Raw genomic sequence first — 18,683 nt, forward strand, 5'->3', positions numbered from 1 at the left:
CATTTTGTCCAAAAATCATAGTGATTGTATGAACCTCATTCCTTCTCATTTAAAAGTCAACATTTATGTGAAAAGTGAACCTTCCCTTAAAATAAAATTGCAACTAATCTCGAATTATATTTATGTTTCAATGTAATGCAAGTAAACTTAATTTTGTGTTTATTAACCTTTTCACTGCCATGTTTCATGACCAGGTGAGCCCTCTGGGACAGGTTTCTTTAAAGGAAGAAGTTACTTTTGTGTGTATATTGTACCCGTCCACTCTCTGAGTCCCAGACTAGCATTAATCTCAGGGGTGTCGGTTCATATTTTAAGTCATCATAGTGATAAATGTAGAGGCATCAGTGAACACAGGGATGAACGGGGCATGCAAAAATATAAAGTGGGGGACGCTCAATCATAAACATGAATTTAAGGACTCCATGATAGGACTAGGAAGTGACATTTCAATTTTATCAAGGGCATAATATCTAACTACAATAAAAAGATTATGAGAATGGTTTCCTTTGAAAATAAATGCCAGAAGGAGCAGTTTATTGCGCCATCCGGCATGCTGAATTTAGATACACTTTAGAAAAACAATGATTTTACAACACATTAAATAATAAGGTCACTCACAAGTGGTGACAATACACTTATAATGTCCATCCTGGAAAAGAAACACAAATTCGGGGTATGATTCACTAATTGATCACGTTGGGATCGAACCAGTGTCTGTATGATCTGATGGTCCACAAGGACGAGCATTCTTTATGTAGAGAGCCCGAGGATAATCAATTTTATCGTTGGCTTCCCGATTCAAATTAGATTAAGTACCTCCGACAATATCTACAATTCCCAGTGTCGGCAATCGGGTTGAGTAATGTTACGATGACCAAAAAAAATGTATTTCACGGACGGATTCTATCATTTACCCAGCGGATGCCATGCCAACTGGAATTCGCCTCTACAAATATTTACGCATGATCTAATTATGCCGAGCTCGACCACCTGGTCTCAATAGGTCAATGTCACGATAAGATAATACGAGGTGTAGTGGGAAATACCAGGCAATGACGTCCTCTCACCCCTCAAGCAAAAATAAACAAACCGGGTCTTAGGTAGTTATGAGACACCATATGATTATCATCTCTGTTCACATTCTTACGCTGAGGGATTTCGCTGTCAATAATTTAATTTATTATTATTATTCATCCACGAAATTATCATTTGCGCCCATTTAGCGTAATCATAGGACGATGTCCGCATAACTTTTAACTTGTTCCGGTCAAACATTATTATTATTATTATTATTATTATTATTATTATTATTATTATTATTATTATTATTATTATTATTATCTACGATTTGTGACACTGCCACATTATGATTGTGATCATTATTATTACTGGTCGCAATATACAAATGTTATGATTATTATTATTATTATAATGATATTATTCACATGATGATGATTATTATAATGATGAGTTGGTCACGTCCGCAGATGTCTCGATATACCGGTCGCTTTTCAAATATTCAATCATCCACAAAAAAATTCCTTATTTTTATTATTTTGATGATAATAATAATTATTATTTTGATCATTACGATTTATCACCGTCCTAACATTATTATTATTATCATCAGTTTCACATCATTAGTTATATTCATCTTTAACACGTTTATCATTGTCCCTTCATTTATCACGGTCCAACCTTAAATTTGCAATACCTATTATTATTATTATTATTATTATTATTATTATTATTATTATTATTATTATTATTATTATTATTATTATCATCATCATTATCATCACCTTCATCATCATCATCATCATCATCACCATCATCATCATCATCACTTGTCATTCCAAACCATCACACCCTACGATCATTTATGTGGAATCTTAACCTCTTTTCATCTTTGGGTCCGTAGTCTTGCAAACGACTATTGGCGCAGTCCGTTTAATTCGTATGTACGATTACGGGTTCGAATCCTACCCTCTGCGTAATTCAATTTTACTCTGTTACATTGCCCGTATTTGTACACTCATTTTCTCTGTGTATATCATTAATTTCATACATTTCTTCGTATCACATTATCTTTCAACACAGCTTCATTATATGGTAATTGTCCCCATATGAAATTTATCTCTCTTCGTATCTCAACATCATTTTATTCAATTATTAATCACAGAGTTTTCAACTGACTTATTTCTCATCGACAACATCGTATGACATATTTATCTTCTGACTGCATGATCTTTACAACATCTCTCTTTATATCTGATTTACTTCTGAGGGCACTTTCCACAAATAATCGCAACAGCCTGAAATTATATTCGCCGAAATTCGATAATCGTGATCACGCAATTATTAGTCCTACGTGGTCTGGCTAATACTTGCAAATTAAATATCTGACATTTATTTATAAAATATTGGACCGTAATTTAAACAACACGTTTATTAGCATTTAAGGTTTAGTAGCACCAGTATTATTACTCATAATTATTAATTCACAAATTTTAATCATCACATATTTTAATACCAATCGCAGATTTCGGAGATATTAACAGATAATTCACGAGTTTCGTAGTGTCTCTCACGGCGTGGTCATCTTTCGGCCAGTAGCATTTGAGATGCCCTGTTTCCAAGAAATTCAGTCTTCAATTTATTTAATTTGGAGCTTATTATTTATTATTCTTCTACGCATGACATCTAAAAATCTCCTTAATTTGATTCATATATAATTGATTAATGATTACTTTCGAAATTAATTGACACTTTATTTCATATCTTTCAAGATGGTAATCCTGGCTGGCCAAATGAATTTTGTGATTGGACTAGAGCAAGCGGTTCATTTGAATTTTCCTTTGTAACAACTTGACAACATGCCCTGAGGCTTTGGTCATTCCCATTCTCTAATTCCGAGAATACGTGACATCACGGAAAGTTTCTGCTTGACACAAATATATCTTCACAGCGCAAATGTTGCAATCTTTCCATTGTTTCCTGTCTCTCCTTTCTCTTCTTGTACGAAACATATTTGTGTACATCCGCATCTTCTGGTCGCTAAATTAATAGGCCCCCTACCGAGAACAGCACTCGACCCATTGTGACAGGCTAATCCTCACGGCTCCTCTATGTCGCGTACTCAGCTCGTATTTCAACATTACCTAGGTCTGAATATTTTCAACCAGTTTTCTTAATTTCAATACGCGTACCATATTCTACTTCGGAAATCGAATCATGATTAAATTACGACCCCTATCACTCGGGTTCAATATATATATATATATTTTTTTTTACCAAAACTATTTCTGGAATATTGTGCAAAATTGGTGATTCCAGAAATGGTGTTATCAAAATCATGAACAAATGGGAAAATCATACCTGATAACCAAGAAAATAGGTTGGCCTACTTTATAATGTGTGATTTCTTCATCCTTTTATCAGAAGGAGGTGGCAATTCTCCATCAGATTCATTGCTACCATTTTTTCTAACACCATATATTCTCTATCTTCCTCTTTCGATTCATTGTTCATGAGAAAACATTCTTTTTCTTCAATAGGAGATGAATGTGTACTGTAGAGTCTCGCTCAACCGACCTTTGCTTATCCGACATTCCATGTTATCCGACACTGGTAGACTTAATTTGAACTTTAGGTGGAGGCAGTTCTGGGACACCCGGTGTGGAGGGTGCGACCGTGGGACAAGCACTGGTGGGCGTGCGGTAGGACTGGGTTTTTCCTCAAGGACAGGTGCAGTGACTTTTCAGTCGTTGTTCAGTGTAGTATTGGTTGGGCGCGGATGTTATAGTTCTTCCCTGTGAGTATGGCGAGTAAATGGAAGAAAGTGATTGTTTCTGTGGGAGACAACTTGAGTGGGTTAAAGAGACTGGACAAAGGGGTAACTCTTCAAAAAGTGGCATCAGATTATGGTGTTGGACGTGTTACAGTGGGAGACTGGAAACATAAGAGGGAAGACATTGAAAAGTGGTGCTCTAGCAGAGCAACAAGTGATGCACTGAAAATTAGAAAAACAATGAAAAATGTGAGTACGAAAAAGTAAGTGAAGCACTATTTCTTTGGTTCACTTAAAACTGGGAAAAAGGCTTGTCAATATCTGGCCCCATTCTGCAATAAATGGCAGTGTATTTCCAGAAGGAGGTTAATGAAGGGGACCCTAATTTTACTGCCAGTGCTGGGTGGCTTGATTGGTGGTAAAAAGGGTACAGCGTTGGGCAGCTTAATATCTGTGGAGAAAAACTTTCAGCTAAATCCGATGAGGTTGTGAAATTTAAAAGGGAATTTCAAGAAATAATTCTTGCTTAAGGATTGACCAGTGATCAGATTTTTAATTGTGATGAGAATGGGCTGAATTTCAAGATGCTGCCATCAAAACTCTCACAGCCCAAGCCAAGACGTCTGCACCTGGCTGCAAGCGTAGTAAGGAAAGAGTTACTGTTCTTGTCTGTAGTAATATTACTGGGAACTTAAAAGCAAATTGCTTATGATCGGTAAAGTAAAGAAGCCTAGGGCATTTAAAAACATTTCTGTTAATGTTGCTGTTCATCTTCATGTTCCTCCCTCCTAACGTGACGTCATTATGTCGCCAATGGACCAAGGTGTGCTGGAAACATTGAAGTGGAAATATCAGCAGAAACTCCTTTCATCCCTGATAGAGAAAATGGACAATGGTAACGACATGATAGAAAAGTTAAAAGGAAACGACATGAAAGACGTGGCATACTGGATAGCGCAGTCTTGGGAAGAAGTTGAAACAACGACATTAGAAAGTCTTGGAACATATTGTTCAGTGAGGTTGAACATCAGGAGGAGGTGGTACAAGAAGAAATGGAAAACATTGTTCCCTTACTGAATTGCATTCCTGGCTGTGAGGATGCAATGACTCAAGATGTAAGTGGTGTGCACAAGATCAGCTGTTTGAACTAACTGACCCTGATATTTGTTTTGTGAATGCTAACGAAAATGAGGATGATGAAGAAGAAGAACGAGGCATTGCAGAACAAAAGGAGAAAACAATGACTCACAGTGAAGGATTATCATTGATGGCGGGATCTCGCACCAAGAAAACGTGAATCAGCAGGCAAGCAGACATTGTTGATAAGTTTCTTTTCGTAAGACATTTGGAATATTTTCGTTCAATACTGCATCTACTGTACAATTGAATTGATAAGTCAATAAATAGAGTACCATAAAACATAGTGATACAGTATAGCCTTCCTGTTTGTTTTAGTTCATTTTCAAAGTTATTCTGTATTATCTAACATTTTCAATGATCTGACATACTCCAGGTCCCGTTTAGGTCGGATAATCGAGACTCTACTGTACTTTGAGATATTGTGATGTCTACACAATGCCGGAAAGATATTGTACCGTTTTCATCGTCCTGATAACGGAATAAAGGATGTCATACGATGTTAAAAGTTTGCCATGCACGGTAATGAGATCGCAAAGATTATGTAATTGAGCCATACATCTAAAAAGAACGAATATATTAAGTGAAATAGGCCGTGATTTCAGAATATGTATAATACGGACGCATAAAATCAAGGAGGCCATGCATGTGACGGGAAAGATGTTCATTTGGCGAATTAAGTATGCCTAGGTCATGGAGTGAGACGTAAAGTTATAAAGGATCCATGCGGCCGTGATAAAAAAATAATAGAAAGTTTTTAAAATTGTTAAAAAAGAGGAAGTGGGTGAACAATAAAAAAATTTGGTACGCAAAACTTCGAAGTAAATTTATCCACGAAAAAAATAATCCTCGCGGAAAGAAGAAGGGAGATATTTCAATTAATAAGAGCTGAAGAACCTGCACAGTGAAGAAATTTTAGAATTACGCCTATATCTGATCAAATATCGAGGCGGAAAGTCAGAAGAAGTTGAATAGTATCCGGACAGTAGTCGGAATAGAGACTGAACGCCGTTACGAAATACCAAGTCAAATTTAACGTATTATAGGTTGATTGGCTGGATAAAAAAAATTAAAAGCTAATTTGATGATTTTACCTGTTAAAATCTGTCACAAGGAATTGACATTGAATTTCTGACATAATAACCTGAAACAAAAATATAATCTAGATTCTTTGTAGAACATTCTGAAGGATATGGACGTGATATTAATTGTCATATTGGAAATGTTTCTTTCACATATGACTAACGGCTACAACATGAGAGGCTAAATCGGAGATGGAGCCGACTTTCCGACGTAGACCACCCAGCTGTTCCTGCTAACCCGGGTTTTGAGACTACAACCTGATGGTGACGTAATGGATGTTGGGGACTTTCTACGCAGCCCTAAGATGACAACATCGGAGCCTAACCCAGTCATCTAACATCAGCAGCCGCAAGCTAAGTTCCAAAGAATTATTTTATTATCTTGAAACTAATGTGTCGTAGACGTAGTATTTAAATATTTGTAGTGAACATTGGTATGTTGCTTGTTACGGAGTTCTTCGTGATGAAATCTCAGTCGATACTATCTTTGCAATGAGATTATCCTAGTTGATTTATCATTATGGCAGTAGGTATTTCTTCCAGAGTTTATAATCAATGTCATAGTATAGGAATGTTTATAATTGAACAAGGAGAGATTTAAAGTGATGTTTTCAACCATTATGGGATTGAAACAACGTATACAAAGAGACATATCCCAGACATAATGTTTTAAAGAAGATAGTTGATTTCTGAGTAACTTAGATCTGGTTACTATTACGACGCGATGACATGTGAGTAAATATTAACTTGTTTAGTTTATACATGTGTTTCATTTACAGGATAACTTGTTCATGTGTATTACAAATGAAACTTAACCCAGAAATGTACCGTTGCAGTACATTAATGATATGTTTAGATGATTTGCTGCCTAGTTGGAAATGATAAATGTTTACGTAGGGAAGTTAGGATTTAAGTGACATGTTGATGTGGTTTTACGAATAATTATTCGCTGAGATATATTTATGGGAATGAATGACGAGATATTATGATAATTAATATTGGTAAATGGAGAGATAGATATGCTTAAAGATAATTTTGGTGGTAAATACGACGTATTACTGGCCAATGGTGATGTTTGACATATGCGGCAAGATATTAAAATGGTAATGCGAGATATATTGGGTTAGTGGTACATGAATACAATGAAATACATCGTAGATTTCGTATGTGGGTTACCGTAAACTGTCTTCAGATTAAATATCCAAATAAGAAATAAAAAAAGGGAAACTTGTTGTCTTCTTAGAGAATATGTCAACGTTGTACTGAATATTATTTGAAGTTTGGTATCGAGAATGTATTTAATTGATAGAGCAACTTCATAATTTGAATCTCTACCACAATTAAATAAAGTAGGTTACCAAATACATTCCTATGAATTTTTTTTAATACTTGATTGGACATTGGTGAAACCATAAATCATGATAGGTATAATTTCTATTTGAACTACGATAATAATTGATCTTTATACGATACCTACATTTAATTTTAGGATGTTATCTGAATATTTTAACCAAATGACATGGTCAAAGTGACCAATATTTTTCATTTAATGATCGATATATATTCGAAATAGCCATTTTGAGCTGTTGGAACTTACTTGCAACTGCTGACGTTATAATATTGGAAGATATACATTTGTTAGTGACAGAATATCAATTTAATATCGACGAAAATAAGCTTTTTTTTTTTTATAGAAAGAAACAAGAGCTGATGGACTCAGATTAAGCATATTTATTATGAAGTTTACTAAGGCTTAGGGACTTAGATTTTTTTAAACCCATATTAATTTTTTCTGCTTATCAATTAATTGTCATTATTATTATGATAATTAATTTCAGAGAATATTAAACTACTTCTTCAACAGATAGAATATGTACCTACGATTTATGTGATTAAGAGAATTTATTCTTTATTTTTATGATGCGGATAATAAGTGCAAGAGGATCAGTTGAACCAGATTGTAGATAGATTAAATTTAAATTTTTCCATATAGAGAGGAGGAAGATAATTGATGTAAATAAATGTTATCAGATTTTCTTTTATGATTCTAGAATCATGAAATAAACTATAGATTATTCAATTTAGAGGTTATTATTGAAGATAGGCTAATATCATTATGGTATAGATGATTTTGAATTAATTAATTTTTAAAAAAACTTTTATTTTAATTTCTTTTCTTTTCTTCGAATGATTGGACTTGGACAACTTGACATTGATTCCGGTGGATGGATGGTATCGATGGTAATTTATTAAAAAGGAAATGCGGTTTCCCAATTGACCTCACGTAAAAATAATGCTATTCACAGATGCATTTTAATTATTCCTGAGAGGTGTCGCGTGGCAATTTAAGGATTATCCTATCGATAAATGTGATAAGAGAAATGAAAATTGCGATATCGCTTAAATTTTATGATGCGGTTACTGTTTATTCAATGAATGTTAGAAGCGAGCATAGCTACCAACACTTAGCATCGTTTTTTATTAAATGCATTGGTCCATTTAATGATCCGTAGAAGTGATGGTTGGATGAGGGGAAAATAGCCGGAGCAATTGATGGGTCGCCCAATATGGTGCAAGAAAGAAACCCCCTCAGGATGGTGCAATATCATACCTCAGTGAAGATGAAATAACATCAGATTGCTTAAAAAGTGTGCAAAATGGAGTAGTATATCTGTAAAACCTAGTCTCTTTGAACATTCCTGCAGAAATTGAAAGCAAGGCTGTTCCATCCTAGTCGTCGCTAGTCCTGCCTAGTTGCTCACTATTACATAAGGACAGGTGGCAGCACCCTTCAGTGTATTCATTTGAAGGTTCCCACCCGGAAGTGGTGTGGACGGAAGGGGATGAGAGACTGTATGCCTCTGGGTGAGATGAGGGACGATATGACTTACTATTATCAACTGCATCTGCCCACAGTGGCCAATATTGTGTATGTAATGTGTCTTATATAACTGTCATAAGGTGTAATAAATGTTTTATTTAAGCAAGTGAATGAATTACGTTCAAAACATGGTCCAATTACTGGGCCAGATTATCTACACCATGAGGACCTTGTGGAAACAGCATGGCATGTAAATAAGGATGTCTAATTTCAACAGTTGCATGAAAATACTTGGAAGTGCTCTTTAATGACATCACCTGGCAGTGCCAGGTTCATGTTCCAGCACTAGAGGAAAATGAAAGCTGAGAAGGCAGGTCAGTACTTGTCTTTGTGTTACCCCCTCCATCATGGAGGCAAAAGCTTCTTAAGCAGAGGTCATAGTTTAAAGCGCAAACCTTCATTGAAAATTTCATTACTCAGCAGCATTCAAATTTTCATGAAATTAAACTACGGTATGAAGACATGAGTACATTAATGTTGAAGTTTGATGACTTGCAGACAGAATTAGAACTAGTTTTTTTTTTTTTTTTTGCTTTACGTCGCACCGACACAGATATGTCTTATGGCGACGATGGGACAGGGAAGGGCTGGGAGTGGGAAGGAAGCGGCCGTGGCCTTAATTAAGGTACAGCCCCAGCATTTGCCTGGTGTGAAAATGGGAAACCACGGAAAACCATTTTCAGGGCTGCCGACAGTGGGGTTCGAACCTACTATCTCCCGAATACTGGATACTGGCTGCACTTAAGCGGCTGCAGCTATCGAGCTCGGTAATTAGAACTAGAAGACATTGAAAATGAACAAGCACATGAGCAGGCATGTGCTGAATTTGACACTAAATACTACAAAGTAAGGGTGAAATGAGTAAAATAATAGCGTACCTTGAAGACGCATCACGTCACATGGTAGATTCGGGTAGAACCCAGGTCAGCAGCGTTGCGAGTTTAAAGTTGCTGGCTATTAACATTCCACATTTTAATGGGAAGTGCACAAGCTGGCTCTCATTTGCAGACTGTTTTTAAGTTATGATCCATAACAACAACAATCTGCCAGGTGTCCAGAAATTTCATTACTTAGCACCTGTATTCAAGGGTCCAGCCAGGCAGTTAATTCAAAATCTACTCATCACAGAGGCAAATTACGAGGTAGCATGGAAAATGTTGAAGGACAAATTTGAGAACAAGAAACTAACAGCAGCCACTCATGTTAAAGAGCTCTTAACTTTAAAATCAGTCTCCAGTGAAACAGCTACAGATACTCTAACACTTTCAATAGTTATTTGAATGCACTCAAGGCCCTAGAACTATCCCACTGCATGAAGTTATATTGACTCAACTGTATGCTCAAGGAATTGATGCTTGTAATAGATGAGACTGGGAATTATCACAGGCAGACACTCAGGTTCCATTACTTGATGACTTGCTGTAATTTATTGAGCACAAACGGCAAGCTCTGGTGAACTTCCCTATCTCACAGCACACTGTACCATCGCACAGGCAACAAGCTGATAGGAATAAGTCTAACCCTCAAGGGGATACTTAAGCACGCTACACACACGCTAGTTTGTTAAAGAGTGGAGGATTTCACCTCAGGAAATGGTGTGGAAACTACCCAGCATTACTGGAAGCAAATTCAGAAGAGGACAGGGAAATCCAGTTCCCTTTACATCTCGATAAATGTTCTAGCATGAAATCTTTAGGCTTATTATGGCATCCAGTAATGGATACTGTTCTCATTTGTGGTAACCTTTATTCAGACAGTCCCTATCATGCTGATACTCATATAACTCATGTAACGAAAAACTTTATCTGTATTTGATCCACTTGGTTAGTCAGTCCATTGGTAATTTCTTATTTTTATGCTGAAAAACTTTGGCTAGTCAATCTGAACTGGGATGACAGATTCCTACCTCAACTATTCAGAGAATGGGAAGAATTTCACTTTCGGCTGCAAGCAGTAAGAGAACTTTATATTGAGCAGTTAGTCATGTGTGAGAGACCCCCTGTTGATGTACCAATTTATGGTTTTTCTGATGCTTCAGAACTTGCTTATGGAGCTTGTGTATATGTACAGTCTTCACAATTAAGTATTTAATTTATTTTCCACCTAGTCGATACAATGATTGCTTAAGGCAATTTTTAATGGTCAAAAGTGGTACATGTTTTGTATATTATCAACATCTTCAGCCACATAACACTGTTTAGATGAAAAATATATAACATTGACAAAGTAATGCTTTAGAGGAAGTGTCCTTAAAAATATACGAAACATGTACCACTTTTGACCATTAAAAATTGCCTTAAGCAATCATTGTATCGACTAGGTGGAAAATAAATTAAATACTTAATTGTGAATCTATTGAAGTGCGATACGGACCATGAAGCTGATTTTATGTAATATGTACAGTCTGTCGACAAAATGGGATAGACCTGTGTCAGATTATTATGTTCTAAATCCAGAGTAGCACCGCTGAAGAAACTGACACTACAAGAGTTGAACTGTGTGGAGCTCTTCTACTTGCCCGACTACTCCACAAGACCCTTCCAGTTTTGTCTTTCCCAGTCAGCAAGCTGTACCTGTGGATTGACTCCACCATCGTCTTAGCTTGGATCGCATCTCCTGCTACACGGTGGAAAACATTTGTGGCCAACAGAGTCTCTTCAGTTCAAGAATATTCTCACAAGGCAGAATGGAGTCACATTCCTACCAGTTGCAATCCAGACCTAATATCCAGAGGTGTTGCTCCAGGACAACTACAAGGTATGAACCTGTGGTGGCACGGACCCTCTTGGTTAACCGAGCCCACTGAACCAAGGCCAGGCACAATGTCGTCCCACACGGAAGAGGAAGTACCTGAGTCAAGACGTATACTTCCTGTAGTTATGTTGGTAGGTACCAGTTTGGATGAATTTATGCTGAAGTACTCGTCACTGTCCCAACTGACTCGAATTACTGCATATTGTTGGTGATTCGTTCAAAACAGTGCCAATCCTCAAAACAAGAGATTGGGGATATTAACTGCACAAGAGCTGCGGATGGCCTTGCACTCCTGTATCAAGATTGCACAACAAGTGTGTTATGCTCAAGAGATAGCCGATCTTAATGCTAAATGCTGCATCTTAAAGAAGAGAAAAATTGCAGATTTACATCCTTTCTTAGATTATAAGGGAATGTTAAGGGTAGGAGGAAGACTTGAAATTCAAATCTATCTTATGTTACTAAGCACCAGCTCATCCTTCTTCCCCAGCATGCTTTGACAAACCTTCTTGTGATGGCAGAACATATTAGGCTTTTGCATGCAGGTGCACAACTAGTCAATGAATATTGAATTTTCACGACCGCATTGTAATCGAAGCCGACTTTCAACCTATTAGGTCGTGTTACGTACATTTGCTCGACGTGGAAAATACTCCACAATCTATAGTGATAATGGCACTAACTTTACTTGAGGTTGTGGGTTCGGATCCCACTGGTGTCTGGTTGGCCATTTTTGTTCTGTACTTAACATCTCTTCAACACGTACTAAATGTACGTAACACGACCTAATAGGTTGAAAGTCGGCTTCGATTGCACAACTAGTAATTGCATCTTTATGAGCAACATTTTGAATTCGTACAATCAGGGCAGTTATGCAAAGAGTGATCCACAAATGTCTAACCTGTCTTAGAGTCGCCTAGTTCTTAATGTAGGAGCTGATTATGCTGGTCTGTTCCTTGTCAAGAGGGGAAACGTAAGAAGTAAACAGACAATGAAGAGTTACATTGCATTCTTCATCTGTCTGGCTACCAAGATTCTTCACTTGGAGGTGGTGAGTGACCTCTCTACTGATGCCTTCATAGCAGCTTTGAGGAGATTCATTGCTCGACGTGGAAAATACTCCACAATCTATAGTGATAATGGCACTAACTTCACTTGAGCAAACAGAAGGATGCAAGATCTGCAAAAACCATTCCTTTCAACCAGTTCTTGTGAAAAGATAAAGCGTTCATTAGCAGGGGAAGGAATTACGTGGCACATTATACCTGCCAGGTTTACACACTTTGGCGGACTTTAGGAAGCACCTGTCAAGTCCATGAAATACCACTTGAGAAGAGTTGTGGGTAATGCACTATTAACATTTGAGGAGCTGTGTACCCTTATTGGGCAAATAGAAGCATGTCTTATTTCTTGCCCTTTAACTGCCTTATCCAATGACCCTAATGACCTTCATTATTTATCACATGCTCACTTTCTAGTTGTTGCCTTCCTTACAACCATTACTGACCTGCCCATCAACAGATTGTCCCAGTGGTAGCATACCCAGACAATGCAGTAGCCGTTGTGGAAGAGGTTGTCTGCTGATTACCTAAATTCACCGCAACAGAGGAAGAAATGGCCTCCAGAAGGTATCACTGCCTTGACGAAGTCAAAATACATTTTGCTGGGTGTTTGGAGGCTTGCATGTTCAAATGATCCTTAGAGCTATGCCGGCGGGAGCACATGCTGCTGGTAGGGCCACCCAAGCTGGACAGGTCTAAGGTGATGATCCAGACTAAGAGTGATACCCTGGTCCTCCAGGTTGGGGGTTAGGTGTAGGGTTAACTCCCCTACCTCGTATAAAGACAGATGTTATGGATACCTTAAGACATACTACAGGAAAAGTGGATAACTTGGTGAGGACCCGGCGAGAAAAACGGCTTAAAAAACGGAAACATTTATCATAGTAGCAACGTGGAATATAAGATATTAAAGGGACCTGGCATGTTGAAGGAATTAAGGAATGAACTGGATAAGTATGGAGTGAAAATAGCAGTATTGCAGGAACTAAGATGGAAGGGGCAAGGGATGATAATGTCTGGTCAACATATCCTGATGTACAGTGGAGGAGAAGAAGGCAGTAATGGCACAGTATTCCTCATACAAAAGTCTGTAAAGCAAAGCGTGATCAACTTTACTGCAATCAACGATAGGATGTGCTAATTGAGACTTCGAGCAAAATTCTTCAATGTTACAGTGTTTTATGTGTATGCCCCTACAGAAGAGGCAGAAGGGGAGGAAAAAGATGCATTTTACACCAAATTGGGGGATGAAATTAACAAAGTTCAAACACATGACATGAAAACGATCCTTGGAGATCTAAATGCAAAGATTGGAAGAGAAGAGGTGTATAAACATGTAGTAGGGAAAGAAAGCTTGCACAAAGTCTGTAATAATAATGGTTTGAGACTTATGGACTTTGCAAGTTGGAAGCAGATGATAATCAAAAGTACTTGGCACCTGCAGAAAAACATAAAGGAGACATGGATATCACCAGATGGTGTAACAAGAAATCGAATGGACCATGTTATCATAGACAGGCGGCATGCATCAGACATCATGGATGTTAGAAGTTGTAGAGATGCTGATGCTGATTCAGACCATTATCTTGTAAGAATAAAATACAGACAAAAAATAGATTTGGCAAGGATGGAAAAAGTAAGAAGAAAGACAAAAGCATAATGTAGAGGGTCTAAAAAACGAGGAATTGCAAGAGAAATACAAGAAGAAAATAGCAGAATCTTTGGAAATAAGAAAGGACTTATGGGAGAAAGGAGAAGTGGAAAGTAAGTGGGAGATACTGAGAACAACTATCAGTGAAGTTGCAGATGATACTTTGGGTTAGAAGGAACGTGTAAAGAGAGCAGAATGGTTTGATGAAGAATGCTGAACACTAATTCAAGAGAAGAATGAACCTAGGAAAAGAATGCTTCAAAGGAGGACAAGGCAAGCAGTGGAAGAGTACAGAGAGAAGCGGAGAAGAGCCGATAAGATATGTAGAACCAAAAACAGAGCTTTTGAGAGAAAGAGAATCGAAGAACTGGATGAAATGAAGGATAGAAATGTGGTACGAAAGTTTTATGAGAGAACAAAAGATCTTAAGAGAGGATTTCAACCAAGAGCTATTTTCTTTTAGGACGAGGATGGAAACCTCATCGGTGACAAAAGCAAAGTGCTCGAAAGATGGCAGGAGTATTTTTACAAGGTACTCAATGGAAATAAGGAGGATGATAGAGAAGAGGAAAACATCAGTGATGATGGAGAAGAAGGAGAATTGAATGAAGAGTTAATAGAGCAGCCAGATTTAGAAGAGGTCAGGATAGCAATTAAAGCATTAAAGAATGACAAAGCCCCAGGTAAAGATGGGATGGAGACAGAACCGTTGAGATATGGGGGAGAAGGAGTAGAGAAGGCTGTCCATGAGTTGATAAAGGAGGTTTGGATGAAGGAGAAAATGTCCAAGGATTGGACATTGGTCATAATATGTCCAATACATAAGAAAGGAGATAAGGCAGTATGCGGAAATTACCGAGGGATTACTTTGATGGATGGAACTTACAAGGTTTTCAGTAATATATTATCCTCAAGACTGGAACCATGGATGAAAGGATACTAGGGGATTACCAAGCAGTTTTTAGAAAAAATCGCTCTACACTGGATTAGATTTTTATATTGTGAGAATTACTGGAGAAGTTTTATGATTATGACAAGCAGCTGCACCAGCTGTATGTTGATTTTAAACAAGCATATGACAGCCTAGATAGAGGTAAAATTTATGAAATTATGAGAGAGTTTGGAATCCCGAGGAAATTGGTTAGGTTGACAGAAATTACTTTGAAAACAACCGTATGCAAGGTGAGAGTGGAACAGGACCTGTCCGAGGCGTTTTTAGTTGAAAAGGGGCTGAGACAGTGTTCTCTCCACACTCCTATTCAATTTAGCATTGGAAAAAGTAATACGCCAACTAACCATCAACCCGGGGGAACCATCCTGAACAGATTAGTACAAGTGATAGCATATGCTGATGATGTGGCAATTATTGCACGAAACAAAAGAGCTCTTGAAGAGAACTATGCTTTGTTAGAAGAGAAAACACAGGACTTAGGGCTAGAAGTGAATATAAATAAAACAAATATTTGAAGATGGGAGAGACAGAGGGAGCAAGAGAAAGGACCACAGTGAGAATATATGGGAAGGAATATCAAAGAGTTACAACTTTCAAATATCTAGGCTCAATAATAAATAACTGCAGACAATACAACCTCTGGAAATACAGGAATGGATAACAAGTGGGAACCAATGCTTTTACGCCTTGCAAAATATGTTTAAATCCAAGAATGTCAGTAGGAATACTAAAATAAAAATATACACAACAGTACTAAGACCTATAGTGATGTATGGCTCAGAATGCTGGGTGATGGCTACTAGAGAAGAACAGTGGCTGTTACAGTGGAAAAGGAAGATATTGAGAAAGGTATTTGGAGCAGTTAGAGATCAGGATGGATGGAGAATGGGGACAAATGCAGAGCTGCAGAGATTGTTTGGCCAGCCAGATATGTTGTTAAAATTAAGCAGGGAAGAATTTGGTGGGCTGGTCATTTTCAGAGAATGGTAGAAACCAGTACTGTCAAAAAAGTCTTTATAGGAAAACCAGAAGGAAGAAGGAGGAGAGGAAGACCCATGAAGAGATGGATTGATGATGTTGAGGACAACCTTAGAAAGATGAGAGTTAAATGCTGGAGAAGGAAAGCCAAGGATCGGGACGAATGGAGGCAGGTGATTAAGGAGGCCAAGGCCCTACATGGATTGTAGCGCTGACCAGTAAGTAAGTAAGTAAGTAAGTAAGTAAGTAAGTAAGTAAGAGGAAGTAATGGACCTGTCCCAAGGAGAACCTAGCTGCTGGAACATTTGTACTGCTGAAGGAGGACAACCTTCCTACTCTTTGTTGGAAGTTGGAAATCGGCAGTGGTGGAGAGTGTTCACCCTGGAAAGGATGGACTTGCGCTGGTGGCTACCATCATAACAAACAGTGGTCTTTTGAAAGAACCTGTTAAGAAGTTTAATTCTGTTACCTATTGAACACTAAACAGGATCGTTGTGGCTAACACTATAATGTGTGTTTCATGTGACTTGTATCTTTTTTTCATTTTGAAATTGTATACTTACGGTGTTGTGGTGGTGACTTGCACTGAGAACTCGAGAGAGAGAGAGAGTGTTATATTTATGTGTGTTTTTGTTGAAATGATCTACTCATTGTGGTTACTGAACCTGAGCTCTCTGTGTCAGTCCCTGTGTGGTGCTTTAATTGAACTGAACCATCATGAGGGCATATCAGGCAGTTTAATTCTGTTGAATCAGGGTGATTCAGTGGTGGGGAGCATGTTCTGTCCTAGGCGTCGCTGGTCCTGCCTAGTTGCTCGCTATTACATAAGGACAGATGGCAGCACCCTTCATTGTATTCATTTGAAGGTCCCCATCCGGAAGTGGTGTGGACCGAAGGGGATGAGAGATTGTATGCTTGCGTGACTCTGGGCGAGATGAGATGAGGGGTGATATGACTTACTATTATCGAGTGCATCTGACCACAGTGCCCAATGTTGTGTATTGAATGTATCTTATAAATGTGTCGTAAAATGTAATAAATGTTTTATGTAAGCAAGTGAATGAATTTCATTCAAAACGACACTCTGTCCCATATATATATATATACATTGATTCAGCAAAGCAGACACTGCACCAAAACATAAATATAATGGTTTGGCGGATACTTACTTGTATACAGCTTTGGTAGTGAATGGGTTTATATTCTTTGAAACGTCCAAGTATCTTGGATTGTGGTCTGATAATCCCATTGTTTTTCCCATTAAAGTAATAGTAATAATGTTATTGGCTTTATGTCCCACTAACTACTTTTACGGTTGTCAGAGACGTTAAAGTAATAGTCATCTCTCTTGAATTATACATACAAGAGTTTAAGGACATTAAATTATTCAAATGTGATTTCATTTTCCTCTTTTTTTCCTTTCAGAGTTCAGGAGTTGTGTCAAATACTTGGACTTGTTCCAGCATCTAAGACCAATAAGTCTGTTGTCGTGCTGAAATTGCCTTTACCTCCACTAGTAAAACCTGATTCCAAGAAGAAGAGGAAGAGAAGATAAATGGGTGTTAATTACAGTAATAATATGCTACTTGTTCAGTTGATTAATAATTTTAATGTAATTTGTTAATATTTTGTATATTGCAATTACTATTCAAAAGAGAATTTCTAGGTATAATTTAGACATTCAAGAGATTGAACAAGATCATATAAAATGAATATGCAAGCTATTTTTTCTCCACCTGTCAACTCGTCCATCCACTCATTCTCCCACCCATTCGTTGAAGGTCATAAGCATGATAGTGTTGGAAAGTCATTTGAACAGAGGGTTTAACATTTCATGGGCAGAAGCATTTGATGTCTGTACGTAGACTGAAAATATGGCAAATTAAAACTCAATCAAACATATCTAACATCAGCTATAAACATGCATATGAACGTAATATAAATAATTTACCTTGAATGCTGGTTGTACTCTGTCTCAGAGGTGCATAAGAAATTATCATCATTTTTGACTGCTAGATGTTAAGAGCATAAATGGCATAAGAATTCCCTGTAAAAGAAAGGCCTTATATCAGAACGAGTTGGAAATGACCAATCTTTGATTGTGCATATAGTTAGAGGTATTGCCTATTGTTTTTATTTGTCTCCATGAATTACTGTTCCCTGGTGAAATATGTCAAAATTTTAGTATAAAAAATAGTGAAACATACTCTACCTCAGTTGCCATATCAAAATGTGAGGGTAAAATTGGTCCTTGATTTATATTATATATCAGAATGGCAGTCAAAGGTCCTGGGTCTAAATCACTTAAGTCCACCAAGCGAATTGGCTATGCGATTAGGGCCGCATGCTGTGAGCTTGCATTCGGGAGATGGTGGGTTGGAATTCCTCTATTAGCAG

The 18,683-nt window shown here is 37.6% G+C and overlaps 1 protein-coding gene across 2 annotated transcripts in view; it reads left to right on the forward strand.

Annotated features, from left to right (window-relative positions):
• Positions 1-17,999, forward strand: part of Polr1E (RNA polymerase I subunit E) — a 107,459-nt gene extending 89,460 nt beyond the window's left edge. For both annotated transcript variants that reach the window (XM_067156185.2, XM_067156190.1), the window contains one exon: positions 17,712-17,999. In XM_067156185.2, the coding sequence (XP_067012286.2) occupies positions 17,712-17,841 (130 nt within the window). In that variant the 3' untranslated portion in view covers positions 17,842-17,999. The remainder of the gene's footprint in view (positions 1-17,711) is intronic.
• Positions 18,000-18,683: the final 684 nt, after the last annotated feature.

The sequence above is a fragment of the Anabrus simplex genome, chromosome 1 (genome assembly GCF_040414725.1).
Source record: "Anabrus simplex isolate iqAnaSimp1 chromosome 1, ASM4041472v1, whole genome shotgun sequence".
NCBI lineage: Eukaryota > Metazoa > Arthropoda > Insecta > Orthoptera > Tettigoniidae > Anabrus > Anabrus simplex.